Consider the following 22,628-nt stretch of genomic DNA (forward strand, 5'->3'; position numbering starts at 1 on the left):
TCCTTAGATCTGCTTCCTGCTCATCGAAGCTAATTAAATGTTTTTTACTTCATTTACTGAAACTAAATCATATTCTGAAGTAGGACTTTGTGAAAATTACACTTAAAGAACATATATATAATCGACATTTTAGTTGGATGGGATTATAGAACTGATATTTTAAAATGGTAATATCTGTATTTACCACAAGGTGGTACTAAATACCCATTGTTAGCAGTAACTGAAACACTCAAGTAAGAACCTTTTTCATCATGTCTTTAAAATAGGCAATATTTAAAGCCCTCTGAAGAAAGATATGCCAGTATATTCATAGTAGTCTTTTGTGTATATGAATGTTTACTTATAAAATGCTTAAAAATAAGTTAATTACAATGCCCAGTTTAAATAAAGTCTCTTCATATATCACTTCAGCTGTTTTTTCTTTTCTTTTCTTTTCTTTTTTTTTTTTTACCATTTGTAATAGGTTGCATGTACTTACCAAAGAGAGATGGAGAGAGAGGGAAAATGAGAAGGCACCTCATGAGGGATGGCCACATTTCAGTCTCTTCTTCTCCATTCTCTTCTCCGGTCTTTAAGCACGCATGCACATGTGCCTGGCTTGTTTTTCAAGTTGCGGGTTAAGTAACATAGCTTATTTTAAAATATTTTCAGGAAAGTGTAGAATGTCAAGTTTAAAAAACTGATTTGTAGATATGTGGAATGGTCTACATGTTCCTACCATAGTGCCTGTATGAGAATGCAGTCCCATATCTCAGCATACTATAATTAAATCTTTTTTTAAAGTATGTGTCATATACTTTATATAACGTCAGTTTCAGAATATAGTTTCTAATTTTATTTTTTCCTGGTTTTAATAAATCATTAGTTAGCATAGCTTCATACTTATTTCTTATTATACTTCCATGCAGATTTTTCAGTTTCTTATCTTTCCTTATAGGTAACTTCTATATGTGACTTAATTTGCTTGTATATAAAACATGTTTATACTTCTTAGAATTGTGGTCATCTGACTTAGATTTTTTACTTATTATTATTTTTTTTAATAATCTTTGAAGTTGAAGAAATCCTTGAACAAGCAGACTACCTGTATGAAAGTGGAGAAACGGAAAAACTTTATCAGTTGCTAACTCAATACAAGGAAAGGTAGGCACTATGAATGAGAGGCTTTGGTTTGTTGTTTCCTCCATGTTTTTATGTTAAGCAATTAAAATGACCCTTAATGCTTAAAATTTTTGTAAAAGGCAATCGTTTTTATTTGAAAATAATATTTATTAGAGTTTAATTTATAGTATGTTATTTCTTATGTTAAATGACTCAAGTGCTACAGGTACCTCATTGATTTAGAAATTCTACTTACTCTAGTGGAATATTGCAATATTTTTGCCATTTTGCTTGGGATCATACCAAAAAGTCATTAAATAATGTGTTTATGTCATCTATCTATATCGCATACTTCTCATTCCCTTTCTTTTAATGTTACTCCTTATTGGCATAAGATTTAAATGAATTCACTGAGATTCAGGAAGATTGTATGCCACCACAGAATGCTAACTGAATGATATCATTTTAGTAGCACAGCCTTTCAGAAAAACCAAAAATACCTTTTTCTATTTAGTCTAAAATATCAACACAAACCCTTTTTTTGGAAGTAATTCATTCTTATCAAGTAAGTCAAATAGGCTTGATTACATTTTCACATCACTCAGTGTCATCTCCTAAATTAAAAAAAAAAAAAAGCTTAGTCATTTTCATCTACCTTTTTTATATTCCCCAAACCAGTTTTTTCTCCCAAAACATTCCAGTTTGACTCCTAAATATTGACAGGATCACTACTTCCTTCTCTCTTCTCCTCTCCATAACTTGAGGCGGCTGCTTTAGCATTTTATGATAGACCTATTTCATTGATAACTGGAAAAGACAGTTGTAAGGTACTTCCTCCATAGTCTGCTTACTTTAAAAATTTTATGTGTATACGAATTTTAGTTAAAAAAATAATGAAGTAGGTTTTGAGGGCTGGCAGGTAACATGGTGGTTAAGGGTGCTGGACTCCCACATGGATGACCATGGTTTGAATTCTAGACCTGGTGACTTGCTTTCTTTCTCTCTTTCTCTGTCCCTCTCTGGACAAATAAAAATAAATAAACGTTAAATAAAATAATTCTAAAAAATATTAAAAATAAAATAAGTCTAAATACATTTACTAAAAAGGAGTATATGTTTTTAAAAAACATTTCTAAATCCTAATTATGGTTATTCATATTTTAACCATTTCTTATTTTATATAATTATATGCCAGTTCTCCGAGTCTCATACCCTTACTTGAAATAAGCCAGGTATTATGGCCTAGCATTTAAATATAGGATTTACTTTGAGATGAATTATATTCAGTTATTCATTTATTAATAAATATTTATTATCAGTTCATACTTATATTGTGTCAGATTTGGGGCTAGGGATTCACCAGTTTGTATTTTTTTTTTTTAGCATATGACCCTGGTTATATAAAGTTTATATATTTCATGGTACTGTTTGAACAAGTAAGTTTAATTTCTTTTTTTTTTTTTTTTTTTAAGATTCTTAGGGCACATGCACTCACCAAAGAGACTGAGAGAGGGAAAGTGAAAAATAACCCCCTTCCCCAGAAGGGTTGGCCATGTTGCAATGTCTTCTCCATTCCCCTACTGGGATTTTGGGCACACATGCACAAGCACCTGGCATAAGTTTCAAACTATCAGATCTGGGACTCGAACCATGGTCAGCCATGTGGGAATCCAGAGCCTTAACAACACTACCTGCTGACCCTCACTAAGTAAGTTTTCTGAAGCATAGTGCCAGTGAGGTCAATCATCAAGTTGTTAAGTTTTATAGGGCAAAGATTTAGAGAATTCACAATGAAAAATATCTTTTAGAGAAGTTATTATTTTTTATTTTATTTTTTTAAGAGAGATTTTTTGCTATAGGACATATGCACTTGCTGGAGAGACAGACAAAAAGTGAAAAATCACCCCTTGGGGGCATGGCCAGTCCGAGGTCCCTTCTCCTCCATTCTCCTCTTGTGATTCTGGGCATGCACCCAGGATGAGTTTCAAGCTACGTGATCTGGGACTTGAACTGTGATCAACTACATGGGAGTCTAGCAATGTAACCATTACACCATCTGCTTATCCCAGAAGTTATTATTTTAAATAACATAGATAAGTTAATATTTATGAATAATGTTGAATGTTTTATAAGAAATTTTACCAAATAAAGGTTTTAAATGAAGTAAAATAATACATTTAGCATGATGACTTTTGAGATGTTGCTTGTTACATGCTAAGCTGAAAGAACATAATACAATCATTTGTGATGTTACTTTTAATGACTTTAAAATGTGAGTTAAAATGTCTTCGATTTTGTTATCATATCAGTGAAGATGCAGAAGTACTGTGGCGTTTGGCACGGGCATCACGTGATATAGCACAGCTTAGCTATACCTCAGAAGAAGAAAAAAAGCTATTGGTGTATGAAGCCCTAGAGTATGCAAAAAGAGCACTAGAAAAAAATGAATCAAGTTTTGCTGCTCATAAGGTGAGTTGTGTAAAGTAATTAAGCTGTTATCAAGTACTGAGAGGTGCATTAGTCTATGCATATGTATTATCCCTAATTTACATAGGAAAGAAAATTACTCTTTTTTTAAAGAAATACAAAATACATTTATATATATATATTTTCCACTGCAGCATAAATCATTCTTTATTTTGGCACTTTTAGTAAATCATATATTTTTAAAACTTGATATTTTTGACAAAATAATTCATATTACATGAACTTTTAGATCAGAGATTAATGCTTTTTTCTCTTTTTTTTTACAATTAAAGTATGAATTTATTTTGGTACAAAAACTTTTTGAAATTCATACATAATCTTCCCATTACACATGTTTCCATGAGCTTTTTTTTTTTTTTTTTTTGTGAAACTTTATTTATTTATTTATTTATTTGGAGAGGTTTTTGCTATAGGGCGCATGCACTCGCCAGAAAGACAGAGAGAGACAGAGAGACAGAAAGACAGAAAGCAAGAAATCTACCCCTTCATCATTCTCCTTTCGGGATCTTGGGCATGCATGCACATGCGCCCAGCATGAATTTAAGCCACCAGATCTAGGAATCAAGCCGTGGTCGACTACATGGGAGTCCAGTGACATAGCCATTACGCTAATTGCTGGTCCCAAAACTTTCTTTTTTAATGAATTAATTTACATTCATTCCCTCAGCATCATCACAGTATACAAAATGTTATTTCCCATCCAGAATATACTGCATAGTGGCTTAATCATGCATGTTATCGTCAATAATTTTCCATTTCTAGTTCCATATATATATATATATATATTACTCCTATTTCTGACCCTCTGCCCTTTCACATCCTCCTCCCACACTACCTCTGGTGTCTACAGTTGTTTTCCATTCCTTTTGCCCCACATTTTATTGTTCACACAATTTCTTACATAATCTAACTACTTTCAATAGCAAGTTCAGCTGGTAATTTCAAGAAAAGCAGTTTTAACTTTAATAAATTGAAGAAATGCTAAGTAACTTTGCTTAAAACTTAAAGCCAGGAACAGATTAGGATTTTGTTCAAATGGTAGGTACATGAATCCATCGACAGCTCAAGATAGGACAAAAATCCTTAAAACTGGAAAACAAAGCCTGGAAGAAAATCAGCAATGTTTTAGTCAGAAGTCATAAAATGCTATTTCACCAGTTTTGTCTCATGTACTTAATCTGTCTTCTGTTGTGGTTCCATCTTCCTGGTTAAGTTCTGGGATATAATATTCAACCCCAGACTTGTCCCTATGATTAAGTTGGCCATTTTCTTAGTTTTTGAACTCTTATTCCTGTGTGTCTATGTTTAATTTTCCTGGTATAGCACTCCCTTGAGAACTTCTTGGAGATCTGATCTGGTGTTGGTAAATTCTTTCAGGTTTTGTTTATTTGAGAATGTTCTTGTCTTTTCTTCTCATACGAAGGATAATCTTGCCGGATACAGTATTCTTGGTTGAAATTACTTTTCCCTTAACACTTTGAATATATTTTTCTATTCTCTCCTCACTCGTGTTTTTTCTGATGAGAGGTTTGCTGTTATCCTGATGGGATATTCTTTGTAGGTAACTTGCCATTTTTCTCTTGCCAAGCTTAGTATCTTGTCTTTGTCTGTGGTTTTGGTCAGTCTGGCTATAATGTGTCTTGGAAAAGATCTTCTTGGGTTGATTCTATTGGGGGGGTCCTTTGTATTTCTTGGGACTGGATCTTTGAATGCCTCTCTAGGTTTAGAAAGTTTTCTTTCAGGATTTCATGGAATGGATTGTCAATGCCTTATGCATCTCTTCTCCTTCTGGGATGCCCATTATCCGGATGATATCTAGTATTTCTCATTTATTATTCTCATTTTTGGGGCAATTTTCTCAGTCTTTGTGATGGATTTTTCTAGGCCAGCCATTTTCTCTTCTATGTCTAAGATTTGATTTTCTGTATGATCTAGTCTCCTTTTAATACTTTCAAGGGATATTTTGACTTCCCGTATTATAGCCTTCATTTCTAACAGGTCCATTTGATTCTTTTTTAAAGTACATAATTCCTTTTAGATCTTGCAAGAATTTCCTCACCTCATGAAACTTGTCAGCTTCTTTCTTCTCCCTCTTCTGCAATTCATTGTCTCTCTTCTCTTCCATCTGTTAGCTTTGTCATTATGAATATTCTAAATTTTTTATCAGACATTTCCATGATTTCCATTGAACTGTCTGTGGATGAAGAGAAGTTATTCTTTTCCCTTGGAGGAGAGGTATTTTCTTGATTTCCCATATTTCTTGTGGTCCTGTGGTGATATCTAGTCATCTGATGGATGAGTTCCCTGTGTATTCTGATTATCAGTCTCTTATCTGAAGCACAGTTTACAAAAATTTTCTCCCATTCCAAGGGTTGTTGAATCACACTAATTACTGTGTCCTCTGCTGTGCAGAAACTTCTTAATCTGATGTAGTCCCACCTGTCTATTTGGGGGATTGCTGCTTGTATTTTGGGGATTTTGCTTAAGAAGTCTTTTTTTTACCCCAGTGTCTGCCAGAGTTTCCCCAGTGTTTTCCACCAGTAGTTTTATAGTTTGTGGTCTTAGGTTCATATCTTTGATCCACTTTGAGTTGGTTTTTTTAATGGTGACAGATAGGGGTTCAGATTCATCTTTCTGCAGGGGGATACCCAGTTTTTCCAGCACCATTTGCTAGAGAGATTTTCCTTTTTTCCACTAGTCTGGTACACTTTGTCAAAGATCAGTTTGCTGTATGTTTGAAGGTTTATTTCTGGGGTCTCTACTCTGTTCCATTGGTCCTCATGTCTGTTTTTGTGCCAATATCATGCTGTTTTGACTATCACAGCTTTGTAATATATTTTGGGATCAGGAAGTGAGATGACACTCACTCCACTCTTTTCGTGTAGGATTGCTTTGGCAATATGGGGTCTTTTATGGTTCCAGACAAATTCTGTGATTTTCTTTTCTGAAGAATGTCTCTTGTAATTTTATAGGGATTGCATTAAATATGTAGATTAAGGACCAGCAGTTGGCGTAACAGCTATGTCGCTGGACTCTCATGTAGTTGACTGCAGTTCAAGTCCCGGACCTGGTGGCTTAAACTAACAACGGGTGTGTGTACGTGCATGCCCAAGATCCCAAGAGGAGAAGGGATTGTGGTGTGGCCATCCTTCCTGGGGGGTGATTTCTCACTTTCTGTCTCTTTCTCTCTCTGTGTCTTTCTGGCAAGTACATGCATCCAATAATAAAAACCTCTCAAAAAAATTAAATAAATAAATAAATAAATGTAGATTGATTTGGGTAGGATTGCCATTTTAATTATATTAATTCTGCCAATCTGGGAACATGGGGTGTTCTCCCACTTTTTTGTGTCATTTTCTATTTCTTTCTTAAGATTTTCATAGTTTTCCTTATAGAGGTCTTTGACTTCCTTGGTTAGTTTTATTCTTAGGTATCTTATACTTTTTGTGGCTATGGTAAATGGGATTACTTTCTTCAGTTCTGTCTCTGTCTGCTTGTTTTTATATAGAAATCCTATAGATTTTTATAAATTAATTTTGGATCCTGCCACTTTGCTGTATGCATTTATTACTTCGAGAATTTTTTTCGTAGATACTATTGGATCTTCTATGTATACAATTATGTTATCTGCAAACAAAGATAATTTCAACTCTTCTTTACCTATTGAAATGCCTTTTATTTCTTTCTCTTGTCTGATCCCGTTGGCTAGGACATTCAGTGCTATAGTGAATAGGAGTGGAGAAAGTGGGCAGCCTTGTCTTGTACCACTTTTTAGTGGAATAGCTTTCAGCTTTTCCCCATTCAGTATAATGTTAGCCGTAGGTTTTTCATAGATGACTTTTATTATGCTGAGAAATAAACATTCTGTGCCGATTTTACTGAGGGTCTTACTACAGTTTTTATGCCCAGTAACTTTTTTTAATCCAAATGCCAGTGAAGGAATAAATACACAGTTTTACCCTGTGTTAAATGGAATATTAAGAGTATTATTCCTTTCTACCTCTTTTTCTATTTTCAGTGGTATGCAATCTGCATTAGTGATGTTGGAGATTATGAAGGCATCAAGGTTAAGATTGCAAATGCCTACATTATCAAGGAGCATTTTGAGGTACTAATGAATTATTAAAGTTTATGAATTTATAAAGTCAATATATTTCTGAATAGATTCCTACTTCAGTTTTCTGTTGCTATATAGCAAACCCTATAACCTACTGACTTAGAGCAATAACAGACAGTTTTTTGTTGTTGTTTGTTTGTTTGTTTGTTTTGAGAAGTTTTTGCTATACAGCAGGGGCGCTCGCCAGAAAGAGAGAGAGAGACAGACAGAATGCAAGAAATCACTCCACCCATCACCCTCTGGGGGGGAATGGCCACGCCGCAATCCCTTCCTCTCCATTCTTCTCTTGGGATCTTGGGCATGCACACACACGTGCTCGGCATGAGTTTAAGCCACCGGGTCTGGGACTCGAACCACAGTCAACTACATGGGAATCCAGCAACATAGCCATTGCACCAACAGATAGGTTTTATTTCTTGAAATTTCGTGATTTAATTGAGTTTAGTGGTGCTTCAGCTTTGCTTGATATAGCTGAGATCATTCACATGGACCCTCAGCTGGGACTTGAACATCTCAATGGCCTCTCATCTATGAGAGTCTCAAACATTGTCTTTTTAATATCTAATGCTTTAGCCCAAGCTTCTTCACAGCATGGTACTTGGCATCCAAGTGTGAGCTTTTCAAGGGAAATAATAAAATGTCCGAATGTTTATAAAGCTTCTGCTTACATCCTATTTGGTAATAGCCTATATAACTACATGAGTAGGTCCACACAGGTAGGAGTAGAGAAGGGACTAATCACAGAAAGCCCCAAATACTAGAAAGTATAGTCCAATGTCATAGTCTAAAACAACTGTCATACCACTATCAGCAGTAATAATTGTATTTAATAGAATGATCTCTTTATGTGTTCTGTGTGTGTGTGTTTGTTTCATTATTTCCCCTAAAGTTAATTTTCCTTTTGGTAGTAAACTCTTCCTTAGGTGCTAAAAATCCTGTAGGAGTTTGTATATTTTATGACATGCATACTCTGTATTATTTTACTCATAAAAAATGGAGTGGAAAGCTCGGCCCATAGGTTCATGTTTAAAGGAGCCAAATTCTACATGGCCAATGATGATTTGAATATAGGCTCCAGCAGCTTGAAAAACACCAGGTGCGTAAGCATGCATACCTAAAATCCTGACAAGATGAAGAAATACAGGGGAAGGGATTGTGTGGTGTAATCATGCCACATTGAGAGTATTTTTTTCCCCCTCTGTCATGTTTTCTCCTTCCCTCCCTCCACTCCTCTCTCTCTCTCGCTCTGTTTGACTGTCTCTGGTAAGTACACATGCCCTCTGGAAATGAAGAAAAACCAGCATATTTATTTATCTTTTAATATTGTAGACTATATAAAAAAATATGGGCCCAGCAAGTGGCATGGAGGTTAGGGGCCTGAGTCCCACATGGCCAGTTACAAGGCTCGAGGCCTGGACCCAGTCTCTTGAAAATCATGCCAGGTGCATGTGCTGGCATGTGTGCCCAAAATCTCAAGAAGACTGGAAGAGGAGGGATTGTGTTGTGGCCATCCCCCCTGTCGGGGTGACTTCTCACTTTCTCTCTTTCTCTTTCTCTGGAGAGCACACATGCCCTATAGCAAAACTTAAAAACAAAATAACAAAGGAAGAAAATGTGATGGAAACATTCACAAGGAAGAGTGCTGGATGTTCTATTTAATAGCTTTTCAGATATTTTATGGTTACAGATGTTTTATGTTTATAGCCCAGTTGTTGCATATAGTGACTTGTGAGAAAAATCATCGGACTGACAATTAGGAGACCTAGTTTTTTATTTAGACATCTATAGTGATAGATTTATTTAATAATTTATTTTCTAAAAATAATTTTTTTAGAGGTTTTTGCTATAAGGGCGCATGTACTCGCCAGACAGAGAGAGACAGAGAGATAGAAAGCGAGAAATCACCCCCCAGGGGGGATGGTCACGCCGCAATCCCTTCTCCTCCATTCTCCTCTCGGGATCTTAGGCAAGCACCATGCGCCTGGCAGGAGTTTTAAGACACTGGATCCGGGACGCGAACCGCGGTCGACTACGTGGGAGTCCAGCGACATAGCCATTACACTAACTGCTGGTTCCCAGCCCAATAATTTACATTTTATAATTTAATTATTTACATCTTTTACATTTTAAGATCTTTGAAACCAGATTGCATTATACAATCAAAAATACCTTACAATGTAATTGGTATTTTTACTTATGAATGGTTTAAAACATTATGGTGTGTCATACCATTTTTGGCACCTTTATTAATAATTACTTTATTTCACCTTCAGTGAAATATAGTAATTTGCTCAGTGGCATTAGATCAATCACCTAATTTGTACCTTAGGATTTAGGAAAATATGACATAACTGCCAATATGAATAGTAAAACATTGTAGATATTATTAGATATATTTGTCAGAAAAATCATGATATATTTTTTTCTGTGCAGAAATGCATCATGACTTTTCTGATGACCCAATAACATGTACTTTTTATTAAACAGTGAAGGCAATAGATTACTAAAAACTTTTTATTAAGAGAGATTTTTACTATAGGGAACATGTGCTTGCCAGAGAGACAAGAGAGAAACAGACAGACAGAGAGAAATCACTCCCTGGGGGCATGGCCACACCACAATCCCTTCTCTTCCATTTTCTTTTTGGTATTTGGGGTACTCATACACATGTGCCTGTTGTGAGTTTCAAGCCTCCAGGTCCAGGATTCAAACCATGTTCAACTATGTGGGAGTCAGTGACGGTAACCACTATGCCGTCTGCTAGTCCCTAAAAATATTTTATATAGGCTTTTAAATGTATATAAGTAAACATACTAAAAGTGATAATAGTTAGTATTCATATACTAAAGACATTTTTACTATTTCTCTTTTGAATTCCATTATCACATTTAAAGCCATAAGGAATCTTTAAATAGTTTTTGAAAGATAGATTAATGGTGGGAAAGATTATAAAAAGAAAGGACTTGATTCTTCTATAAGAAAATTAATTCCTCAGGGTATCCGTTGTATGTGAATTAAATTCTCTCCCATGCCCCTAGAGTGGTACTGTTGATATCTCCTTACCATGAGAAACAATTTTTTGTGTGCTTAATTTTCTACCAGAACTTCCAATTTGGACAGGCTATTTAGAGTAAATTTTGTAGAAATGGTTTAAAGTATAATTTTCTTTTTTTGTTAGTTTTTGTTGTAGGGCCCATACACTTACCAGACAAAGAGAAAATGAGAAATCAACTACCAGGAGGAATAGCCACACCGTAGTCCCTTCTCGTTAGTTCTGCTCTTGGGATCTTGGGCATGTATGCACATGTGCCTGGCATGATTTTTCAAGCTGCATGTCCTAGACTCAGACCACAGAGTTAGCCATGTGGGACTTAACCTCCATATCACCTGCTTGCCCCTATAATAAATTTTTCTATTAGTCATATTACTATAGTTGTCCCTCAGTATCTGTGGGTGATTATTTGCAAGACCCTTCTCAGATACCAAAATCCAAGGATGCTCAGGTCCCTTATATAAAATGTTAAGAGTATTTGCATATCACCTACATACTTCCTCCCATATACTTTAAATAATCTCTAGATTATTTATAATACCTAATACAATGTAAATATAATGTAAATAGGTATTATACTGTATTGTTTAGGAAATGACAAGAAAAAAAGTCTGTACCTACACAGTACAGATGCAACCAATTTGTTTCCCCCAAATATTTTTGATCTGCAGTTAGTTGAATTCGTGGATATGGAACCTACAGATATGGAGAGTCGACTGTATATTGAAGGAGAAGTAAAAATTAGGTTAGTGCTGATTCTAACCTGTATTTTATTCTAAAGAATTATTTTATTTATCTTTATTTATTGATTTTAATTTGACCAGAGAGGGATAGTGAGAGAGAGAGAGGGAGAAAGTGAGAAAGTAAGCCACAAGGTCCAGGACTCGAATTGTGGTCGGCCATGTGGGAGTCCACCATCCTGAACCACCACTCCACCTGCTGGCCCCTCTGACCTGTATTATTAGCACAAGACTTCTGCCAAGTCATATTTGGTTAGCTTTATTTAGCTATTATTACATGTGTTATAAACACTACTAACAATCAGTTTCAGTAATAAGTGCCTGGTATTGTTTTATAAAAAGTGAAAAGAGTAATAGCAGTATAGAAGATATCACTATATTAAGCACCTTGTCTTACTTGCTCATTTAATTTAACCACAATCCTATGTGATGGGCATATTTTCTCCATTTCATAAAAGAAATAACTCAGCTGTGGCAAGAATATAGAGTGCCAGTGTCAACATAGTATAAGACCATTGAGGTGTGATTTGAACCTTAAGTTTTGGTTCAGAGACCCTGCTTTTTACCATTATAAATATATGAGAATTATATCTCACATATTACCAAAGTGAAAATGTGTGTCCACAGAAAAGCAAAGCAAAGAAGTCTTAATTTTTAAGAGAAGGTTTTTATTTTTAATAGGATCAACATCTGTGAGATTTCCATAGTAGTTTTCAACAAAATAATGGATAAAAGGAGTAATGTCTTAAAGATAGTTACCTGTAGTTTATATTTTACACTAATTTACAAAGTAAGTGGTAATTACAGACATTTTATCAACATATTTTACACTGTACATAATTAGTCTATCAATTCTATAAAAATAGTTATTTTTCCTTTGGTAAATACAAATGGGGTAGTTGAACAAAATCTGTATACAGAAAGAGACTTACTAAAGTTAACGTTACCTTGGCCCTTTCTCTGAGGCTCAGTCTGTCGTGTTCTGAACTACACGTTAGAAGCCACGTGGCTGGTTGCTGCTTCACATCTTTGGGCCAGGTGACCTGAAAGGCACTGGGCATGTGCAAGTACCCAAGACCCAGACAAGCTGGAGAGCTGAGGGAAGGGGATTGTAGAGTGAACAGACCCTGTTGAGGCCCTTCTCTCTCTATGCAGATATGTTCTCTATCACAAATAAAACTTTAAAAAAATGATACGCTTTTAGTTCTTCTAAGAAGGAACACTTTTTATTAAGTATTCATCTGGGATTTGTCAAAAAAGGACTTGCTATTTTTCCCCTTAATCTGGAAGAAATATTGAGAATGTAGATTATTACTGTTTATAAAATTAGATTCATTTATGTATTTTCTGTTGTTTCTTATCTTGATAGACCCTATAGTCCATTTCTGAACCTAAAAAAATAGTAGCCTTAGTACAAGTCATTAATAGTGTATTGTACTGAACTTAAGCAATGAAAGATTCAGGGGGAAGACTAGTGTTAATAAAGAATTAAAGTCCAAAGTTGCATTTTTATTATACTTTTTTAAATCATGGGCTCATCTAACATAGTAAAGCACTTACTAGTGTTTAGAAAGTGATTGATTTTTCTCATTTCTTGTTAGAAAGCAATTGAACTAAACCCTAAAGATGCTACCTCAATTCACCTCATGGGTATCTGGTAAGAAAATCTCTTTAAATATTTCAGTAGTATTTAGTGATCATATAGCTTAGTTCATATATAAATATTTTATAGTATATAAATAAGATAAAATATTTTCAAATATTAGAACATACTAAATTTTATGGTGATCATGTTAAACAGGTCATTTAGAAACAGGTACTTAGGCTAAAAAGGCCTTAAAAATGTTTAAGACCTTTGAATTCCCTTTGTTTGGAAAGCCTACTCTCATTTATCATGCTAAATTAAATTGGATTAATCTTAATCATACTACTATCCATGGGGATATATTACAAGATCCCCAGTAGAAGTCTCAACTTATGCTATGTTTTGTTGGATCTGATAACCAGAAAGGCTGCTAAATGATTCATAGGTGTGCTGCATATTCAGTGTGGATACACTGGACAAAAGGATGACTTACATCCTGGGTAGTAGTACTGTGGGAACGGGACTATTACTAGTACGATGAGAATAGAACATATTAGATTCTGTCACACTACTCAGAATGGTGCTCATTTTAAAACGTATGAATTATTTCTGGACTTTTTCATTTAATATTTTGAGAGATGGTTGATTTGGGTAACTGAAACCACAGAAAGAAAAAGTGGATAAGAGGGTCATGCTGTAATAGAGTAGGTTTTTTGTATTTTCAAAGAGGGTCCTTGTATTTTCAGAGTGTGTCAAATAGTCTTCATTTATCTGAGCTGCAATATAAACTGATTTTTAGTATTTTTCCTTTTTTTTTTCATAGAGAGATTTTTGCTATAGGAGTGTGCACTTGCTGGAGAGCACGTGCATGTTGGGGGGACTTGGGTATTTAGGCAAGGTCTCACCGTGATGTGGTTGTGCTGCTGCAGCCTCCTGAGCAGCTGGGATTAAAGTCATGTCAGTGCACCTGGCTTTTTCTGTTAGACTGGAAATAAAACCAGGTGCTTCCCGGTGACCTCAGCCTGCCCAACTAGCATCCAGAGCATGCTGCCAGAGGTGTTGTCTGAATTTTTCTTATGTAAAAAATAGGAAGTAATGGTGCTATCTCATTCAGTTGGCATAAGGAGCAGATGAGGAGACCCTGGATTGTTGGGAAAGTCACAACGTGTTTTTCTGTAAAAAAAAAAATGCATCATGACTTTTCCGACAACCCAATAATTATATAGCCCACCATGAACACATGGCCCAAATGAACATTCAGTGGGAGATGATAGATTACATTATCATTACTTACTATTTATATTTAATCACAAAGTGCATCCCAACTAGTGGACCAGTGTAAGTCAGTCCCTAGATAAGTCAATGTGAATATTAACCTGCTGGATATCACGTAAAGTGAAGTACCAACTGTTAAGGTCTATAATAGAAGAACCCCTTTATAATATCTATTAAGATACTTAGTTCCCCTTAAGAGAAAAAAGGAAGATTCGATTTGAATGTATAATGTTACTTCATTTCCCTATAGGTGCTATACATTTGCTGAAATGCCTTGGTATCAGAGAAGAATTGCTAAACTGCTATTTGCAACTCCTCCTAGTTCCACATACGAGGAGGTAATGTGAAGTCTGTCGTTAGCACCAATTTCTTAACTAGAGCACCAGTCTGTAGTGTCCACACATAGGAAGCTCTAATTCAGGCAGGGACTTGAACAAGTTCTTAATGATCCAGCTCAGTTATCTTATCACAAAGGTGTAATACTATTCATAACTGGTGAGCATTTTGTTTTGTTTTTAATTTAGGTGAGTAGCTGATAATTCTGGTGTATCTTCAAGCTAAAATGGCACAAGGCTAAAGTCTCCTTTCATTTCTTGTTTAACATCTATAGCATACAAGTCATGAAGCAGAATAAGAAATACAGCCACTACCCAGCCCGGTTTAGGTACATTCTACATAATAATACAGTCATTTAGAAAAATAAAACACATTTGAATAAAGTTGATAAATAACTGTTGGGTTGTTGGAAAAGTGATGACTTTTTTAAAAATCTTTTTCTCTGCAAAATCCATCATGAATTTTTCAACAACCCAATATATTTATAACCTTTTATTAGAAAAACGGGAGGCCAACCAGTGGCAGCTGGACCCACACGGCCAACTGCTTGGTTTAAGTCCCACACCTGGTGACTTTAAAAACATACCAGGCACATGTGCATGCTTGTCCAAAATTCCAAAAAGAGTAAGAGAGGGAAAAGGAATTATAGTGTGACCGCCCCCCCAGGAGGGATGTTTTCTCACCTCCAAACCCACAAACCCCAACCTCCTGTCTCTCTCTCAAAAGTGCACCCACCCTCTGGCAAATTAAAAGCAAAATGAAACAAAACAAACAAAAGAGGGTGGGAGGTGAAGGGCTCATATCCCCTTTTATTTTCAAGGCTCTTTGCTCTTCCTGTTAAATACAGTTGGAAAGGGATCATTTTGAGTTTACTTATCACAGAATTTTCAGAGTAAGGAAACAGACCATCAGAAGACCTGTCCCAATACTTGTATCATAATGAGGAGCTATTTTCATCCCTTTGGCAAGCTGACATGTAGAATATGATGTAAAGAGTATTGGACCAGAGACCAGCAGATGGGTAATGGTTACATCCCTGGACTCCCACATAGTCCACTGCTTAAAGCTCATGCTGGGTGTGTGTGTTCGTGCCCAAGATCCCGAGAAGAAAATGGAGGAGAAGGGATGCGGCGTGGCCATCCTCCCTGGGGGGGTGATTTCTCACTTTCTGTCTCTGTTTCTCTGTCTGTGGTGAGCACACATACCCTATAGCAAAAAAAAAAAAAAAAAAAGTATGGGGCCAGCCTATAGGATAATGGTAAAGAAAACCAGACCCCATATAACCCAAACTGTGGTTTAGATCCCGGCCCCAGTGGCTTGAAAAACAGTGCCCAAAACCCTGATGGGATGGAGACGTAGAGAAGGGACCGCAGCATGGCTATGGCCCATTGGGAGGAACTGTTTCTCTCTGTCTTTTTCTGGTAAGCACACATGCTTTCTGGGAATTTAAAAAACAAAACAAAAAATAGCTGTGTAATTAGAACACATTAAGGAAATACTCATTAAAAAAATGCATTTATTAAAAAAAAATAATGCATGGGAACCAGCAGATGGTATAATAGTTACATCACTGAACTCCTACATAGTCAATGGTGGTTCAAGTCCCGTTAAAATTTAAAACTAATGCCAGACATATGTGCATGCGTGTCCAAGACCCCAGGAGAAGAGAGGAGGAGAAGGGATTGCGGTGTGGCCATCCCCCATTGGGGGGTGATTTCTCACTTTCTGTCTCTCTCTGTCTCTCCAGCAAGAGCATGCATCCTATAGCAAAAATCTCTTTTTAAAAAAAATACATTCTAAGGAAAAAACTAGATATAATCAAAAATTGACTTTATGCAGTGATACACAGATTGTACTAGTAAACTTTTAAAAGTCCATTATTGTTAAAATTCCTATGTATAATGCTACTATGAATCTGAAACTGTTCATTATTTTGGTCCCACTTAAACTACTGTATTTAAAAAAAATTTACTAGAGGGCCAGCAGATGGTGTAGTGGTTAAAGTGCTGGACTCCCATATGGCCAACTGTAGTTCGAGTCCCAGACCTGGCAGCTTGAAACTCATACCAGGTGCGTGTGCATGAGTGCCCATAATCTTAAAAGAATAGAGGAGAACCCCCACCCCCGCTCCAGGGGGGATGGCCATGTATGCAGTCAACCCTACTATAACAAATTAATTGTATCTCTAAGAAATCAAATGTCTGAACCAGCAGATGGTGTAATGGTTACGTCACTAGACTCCAATGTAGTCAACCATGGTTCCAGTCTAAGACTTGGCAACTTAAACTCATACCAGGCACATGTGCACATGTGCCCAAGATCCCAAGAGGAGAATGGAGGAGAAGGGATTGCCATCCTCCCCTGGTGGGGTGATTTCTCACTTTCTGTCTCTCTGGTGAGTGCACGTGCCCTATAGCAAAAATCTCTCTTAAAAAAAATAAGAAAGAAAGAAATCAAATGTCATTAGATAATGCATTATAAAACAGCAGTTTTGGGCTAGCTGATGGCATAGCGATTAAGGCACTAGATTCCACATGGTCAACCATGCCATCTGAGTTCTGGACCCAGAGGCTTGAAAAACACGCCAGTCACGTATGCGTGTGTCCCCAGAATCCCGAAAACAGGTAGAAATGGAGAAGAGACTATGACGTGATCATTCCCCAAGGGGTGCCTTCTCACTTTATTTCTCTGTCTCTGTCTCTGTGTCTCTAGTGAGTACATGCACCCTCTGGTAAATTTTTTTTTTTTGAGATTTTTGCTATAAGGCGCAGGTGCTTGCCAGAGAGATTGGTAGCAAGAAATTACCCTCTGGGGGGAATGGCCATGTATGCAGCAATCCCTTCTCCTCTATTATCTTGGGATTATGGGCACTCATGCATGCGCACCTGGTATGAGTTTCAAGCTCCAAGTCTGGGACTTGAACTGTGGTCGGCCATATGGGAGTACAGCATTTTAACCACTACACCATCTGCTGGTCCTCTGGTAAAGTTTTTTTTTTAAATACAGTAGTTTAAGTGAGACCAAAATAATGAACAGTTTCAGATTCATAGTAGCATTATACATAGGAATTTTAACAATAATGGACTTCTAAAAGTTTACTAGTACAATCTGTGTATCACCGCATAAAGTCAATTTTTGATTATTTCTAGTTTTTACTAGTGGACCTTGTTATGATTTAAGAGAAAAGTCAGAATAACTGAGTTACACATGATTATGTTCTTATTTTTTTTTTTGAGGTTTTTGCTATAAGGTGCGTGCGCTCGCCAGACAGACAGAGACAGAGAGATAGAAAGCGAGAAATCACCCCCCAGGGGGATGGCCACGCCACAGTCCCTTCTCCATTCTCCTCTCAGTATCTTGGGCGGGCACGCACACACGCACGGCATGAGTTTTAAGCCTCCGGGTCCGGGACACAAACCGTAGTCGACTACGTGGGAGTCCAGGGACATAGCCATTACGCTAACTGCTGGTCCCTGATTATGTTCTTTCTGCTCTGCACATAATGCTGGTTTTTTGGTATAAGTTCCAAACAGCAACCCCAATACCAGAAGTGGTCCACATATTAGAATCCTGTCATCTAGTGGTTTATAAGTGTTATGGTCATTTGGCGAATTTAATTCTGTCAAATAACTGGCCATTATTTAAAGATAATTTACTTCCCTTTATTTAATGTAGGGATAGGTCTTTAAAAATTGTTTTTAAATATTGTATCTGTTTTAATCCTTCTCATATTCGGGTTCTCTGTTTTTAACAGGCCTTAGGCTACTTTGAAAGGGCAGAACAAGGTAAAATATTTTTGATTTTATATATAATATAGTTACAATTGTGTGAGTGCTGAATATATAATAAAACTTTTTAAAACAGATGTTTTCCATTCTATTACAGTTAACTTCATTTTTAAAATAATTGTAAAACAGTTTTTACAGTCTTTATTCAGTAAAGATCACCTGAATAAGAAACAGACCACTGAATTTGGAGCTGCAGTTCTGAAATGATCTTTTATTTGACGTAATTCAGTCTTCCTTTTTTGTGAAGAGGCTCTTCCAAGTTAACTGTTCCTGTTCAAGATTGCATAGCTAATCAGAGGCATATAAATGATAAACTCAGGTTTTAAACCAGGCCAGTTTTTGTTTTGTTACATATACATTTTTTTGTAAAATAGAGTTTGTTGTTATTGTTTTGAAAAAGTGAATAGCCACACAAAACTGTCACCAGTTCATCCTGTATTATTTTTTAATATTAATGACACTAAACAGGAAAGGAACATAAGCATATGTTAGTTACCAATTATATTATTAAAAACCAGTGCAAATATATTTCTTTAAAATCTGGTCAAATGAAAATTAAGATGGTGTTTTATTAAACTTGAAAACCTATAAATACGGACTTATTCAAATGCTTTCATGATAGCAAAGTAGGTTTTTTGTTTTGTTTTGCTTTGTTTTAAAGTTTATTTATATATTTAATGAGCAACAGAGACACAGACACCCTTGACAGCATCGTGCCACATCACACTTCCCCACCCTCTCCAAGTCAGCCATGATTACACACATGCCTGTGGGCACACCCGTGTGTTCAGATCAACCTAGAATGTAAACCCTGGCCTTCCCACATGCTTCCAGTGTTGTGCAGGGTTGCCCTACTGCCTTACCACCTGCCCACTGGCTGGACCAGAAAGCAGGTTTTTTTGTTTTGTTTCGCTTTTCTGCTATAGGGCACATATGCTTTCCAGAGGAGACAGAGGTAAAGTGAGAAATCACCCCCTGGGGAGATGGCCATGCTGCAGTCCCTTCTCCTCTAGTCTCCTCCCGGGATTTTGTGCAGGCACACACAGGCCTGCCCAGCATAATTTTTAACCTGACAGGTCCGGGACTTGAACTGTGGTCAACTATGTGGGAATCCAGCACCCTAATCATCTTAAGAAGGGTTGGGGTGTGGCCATCTCCCTGGGGGGTGATTTTTCACTTTCTGTCTTTCTGTCTCTGTCCAGCAAGCGCACACGCCCTATAGCAAAAATCTCTTAAATTTTTTTGTATTTATTATTGCCTTCCTTTGATACCTTCTCAAGATCATAGTATCAATATTTTCTATACATGAATATAAATCTAGGAATGAAATTTTTGAAAGGATTTAAAATAATAATTACAGACTGAAAATAGGACCTTAGAGACGTAAGAGAAAAGCACTTGTCTTGCCCTCATGCAACTGAAATTACCCTTGGTAACTCTAGTCATCCCTCAGGCTTTACCTGAGAGGTCACATCTCTAGGTTGCCTTCCCTTATGGTCCCAATCTGGTTCAGAAACACCTGTGTTCTCAGTACCTGTAACCCCTCCTATGATGGCCCCCTCAGGAATATTTGTTTAGTGTGTAGGACTGTAAAGGAAGGTGGGGACTCTGTCTTTCTGGCTGTTGTGTTTTCATTACCAAAAATAGTTGGCAGATTCCATGAATGACTGGCTAAAGAGATGAATAAATGAATATACTTAACGCCAAGGAAACTTCAGTGTATCAAAATGGCATCACACAGATACGTATAAATGAAGTAAAACAGTTTTTGGTTAGGAGCAAATGAAGTTAGTCATAAACTGTAGGCAGGAAATAGACTTTGAACATAGGGGATCCTAGATTGTTAGGAGGAAGCTGTGAAGAATTAATGAAGACAGTGAGTTCATGGGCTTTTTTGTTTATACTTTTCTGTCAGCCAAGAATATCCTCCACTTTTTCTATTATAGTCTTACTTACTCCCCAAACACACCCAGCTGTAATCTGTTAGTAACTTTTTTCTTTCGTTTCTCATGGTACTTTTAAGTTTGTACATCAAGTGAAGCATTCCTTTCATGATCATATTATATTATGTTTGTGTTTCTCTCCTTTTCATTATAAATTCCAAGAGCAGAGAATTTGTTTCTTCCTCTAAGTCTAGTTGACATTCAGTTAAGTTTTGATTAAGTGTATATATATCATTTTATTCACTCATTCAGCAAATGTATTGTGAAGGTATATAATGTTCCAGGTACTCTTGTAGGCATTTGGGATATGGCAGGTAACAAAACAGATTAAAAAGAATATTGCTATCAGGAGCTTTTCTTTGATAAAATAGATACTTTATAAGATAGTCATGAAATCAAGAAATGTGTATAATATACTGCTTAGTACATAGATGTTCAATGTTAATTATTTTGCAAATACAGATGCTTTTCAGCTTAGAATGAGGTTATGTCTCGATAAAGGCATTATTAAGTTGAAAAAACATTTAAGTATCATAGCATTTAAGCTATCAAGTGTCATAGCTTAGTGCAGAACATTAAATGAGCTCAGAACACTTAAGAACACTTAAATTATCTTAGAGTTGAGCAAGATTTTCTTTAAAAAAAAATGTTATAATACAATATCCTATATCCTGTACTGAAAGTGAGATTCAGAGTGATTGTTTAGGTACTTAAAGTACAAATCCTAATGAGCATAAATTGCTTTTATACCATTGTATAGTTGAAAAATCCTAAATTGAACCATGGTAAATCAGGTACCATCTGTTATTTGTTTTGATATGAACAGTTGAGAAGAGAATTCTAGTGATCCTAATCAATTATGTATTATACAAATTTATTATTGAAATTGAGACCAAAAAAATTAAACCTTCAATAAAAGAGCAATATTTTTTCATCTGAGATAATTCTTTCTTTCTTATGTGCAGTGGATCCAAACTTCTACAGCAAAAACTTGCTTCTTTTAGGAAAGACATACTTGCACCTACACAACAAAAAGCTCGCTGCTTTCTGGTTATCGAAAGCCAAGGACTATCCAGCACACACAGAGGAGGATAAACAGGTAAAAATACCTCCAATAAAGTAAGGCAGCTAGGTTTTCATTGAGGCACTGTTAAGTAAAGGTGAATTAAAAACTGCTTTAAAAGTAATTACCTAAATGCCTAATACTGCTAAAAACTATAGTGTTCATTTAAAATGTGAATTGACATTTCCATTATACAGAAATGTTTAGTTACTATCATCAAATAGGTGTTATGAACTGCTTGTTCCATTACAGAATTGTTCCTATATAACAGATCAAATATTTCTAAAACATAAAAGTAATGTCGACTAAAGTGGGAGAGTTTTCTTTGAGTTTCATCCAGTCAATGTCAAGAAATTTGATTCTTAACACTGTTTTACTGTGGTTTTTAAAAATTCGTAGAAACCACAGTTCACTTTATAAACCTAAGTTTTAAAGCTAAACTCTAAGCTGTACTGTTTATATCATAGCACATATTTTTCCATTTTAGGTACAAACAGAAGCAGCTCAACTCCTTGCAGGTTTCAGTGACAAGAACTGAGAACTTTACAAAGATGAAACATGAAATATTTAATAAACATTGTCTTTTCTTTTAATTAACTGTCCTATGGCTGTTAATCCTTTTAATGCTATGATCCTTTTGCAGGTTAAATAAACATTCTGGGTTTCTTTACAAATGAGGTGAATGACATAAATTGCTCTAATAGTGGAGGACATCTCCATGGCTCAGGCAGGGAGATTATTTTGCATCTGGGACAACAGTAGTACAAAGACTATCCATGTCAGGATTACAGGAGATCACAGGGAAAAAGAAGTGGCATATGGGAAAGTGGATTTTCAAGTTGGATTAATTTACTTTGAGATCTTGCAAAGATGGTACAGTGAAAGGTGGTTAGGATGTTGAGGATTCTTGGTATAAAGTAGTTCAATGATGTATCTTGGAGCCACCTGCATGAGGACAGAACTTATCAGAAGACTGAAAATGGTTTCCTTTTTAAAATATGTAGTCTTCACAAGTGGACTGAATCTGTCATTAGACAGTGCCCAACTTTTGTTCTCTGAAGTGAAAGGAACACAGAATTGAAGGGTGAAATGGAAGTTAAAATATTTGGACAATTTACATATCTGAGGCTAGGCTACCACC

General features: G+C 36.1%; 1 protein-coding gene across 2 annotated transcripts in view; it reads left to right on the forward strand.

The window, feature by feature from the left end:
* RMDN1 (regulator of microtubule dynamics 1) overlaps positions 1-22,080 on the forward strand; it is a 37,930-nt gene extending 15,850 nt beyond the window's left edge. Inside the window, exons 3-10 of one of the 2 annotated variants that reach the window (XM_006160745.2) lie at positions 1,056-1,143; positions 3,411-3,570; positions 7,607-7,696; positions 13,099-13,154; positions 14,608-14,695; positions 18,448-18,478; positions 21,390-21,523; positions 21,975-22,080. In XM_006160745.2, the coding sequence (XP_006160807.1) occupies positions 1,056-1,143; positions 3,411-3,570; positions 7,607-7,696; positions 13,099-13,154; positions 14,608-14,695; positions 18,448-18,478; positions 21,390-21,523; positions 21,975-22,025 (698 nt within the window). In that variant the 3' untranslated portion in view covers positions 22,026-22,080. The remainder of the gene's footprint in view (positions 1-1,055; positions 1,144-3,410; positions 3,571-7,606; positions 7,697-13,098; positions 13,155-14,607; positions 14,696-18,447; positions 18,479-21,389; positions 21,524-21,974) is intronic. The other variant, XM_006160746.2, reaches the window with a different exon arrangement.
* Positions 22,081-22,628: the final 548 nt, after the last annotated feature.

The sequence above is a fragment of the Tupaia chinensis genome, unplaced genomic scaffold (genome assembly GCF_000334495.1).
Source record: "Tupaia chinensis unplaced genomic scaffold, TupChi_1.0 Scaffold000707_1, whole genome shotgun sequence".
NCBI lineage: Eukaryota > Metazoa > Chordata > Mammalia > Scandentia > Tupaiidae > Tupaia > Tupaia belangeri.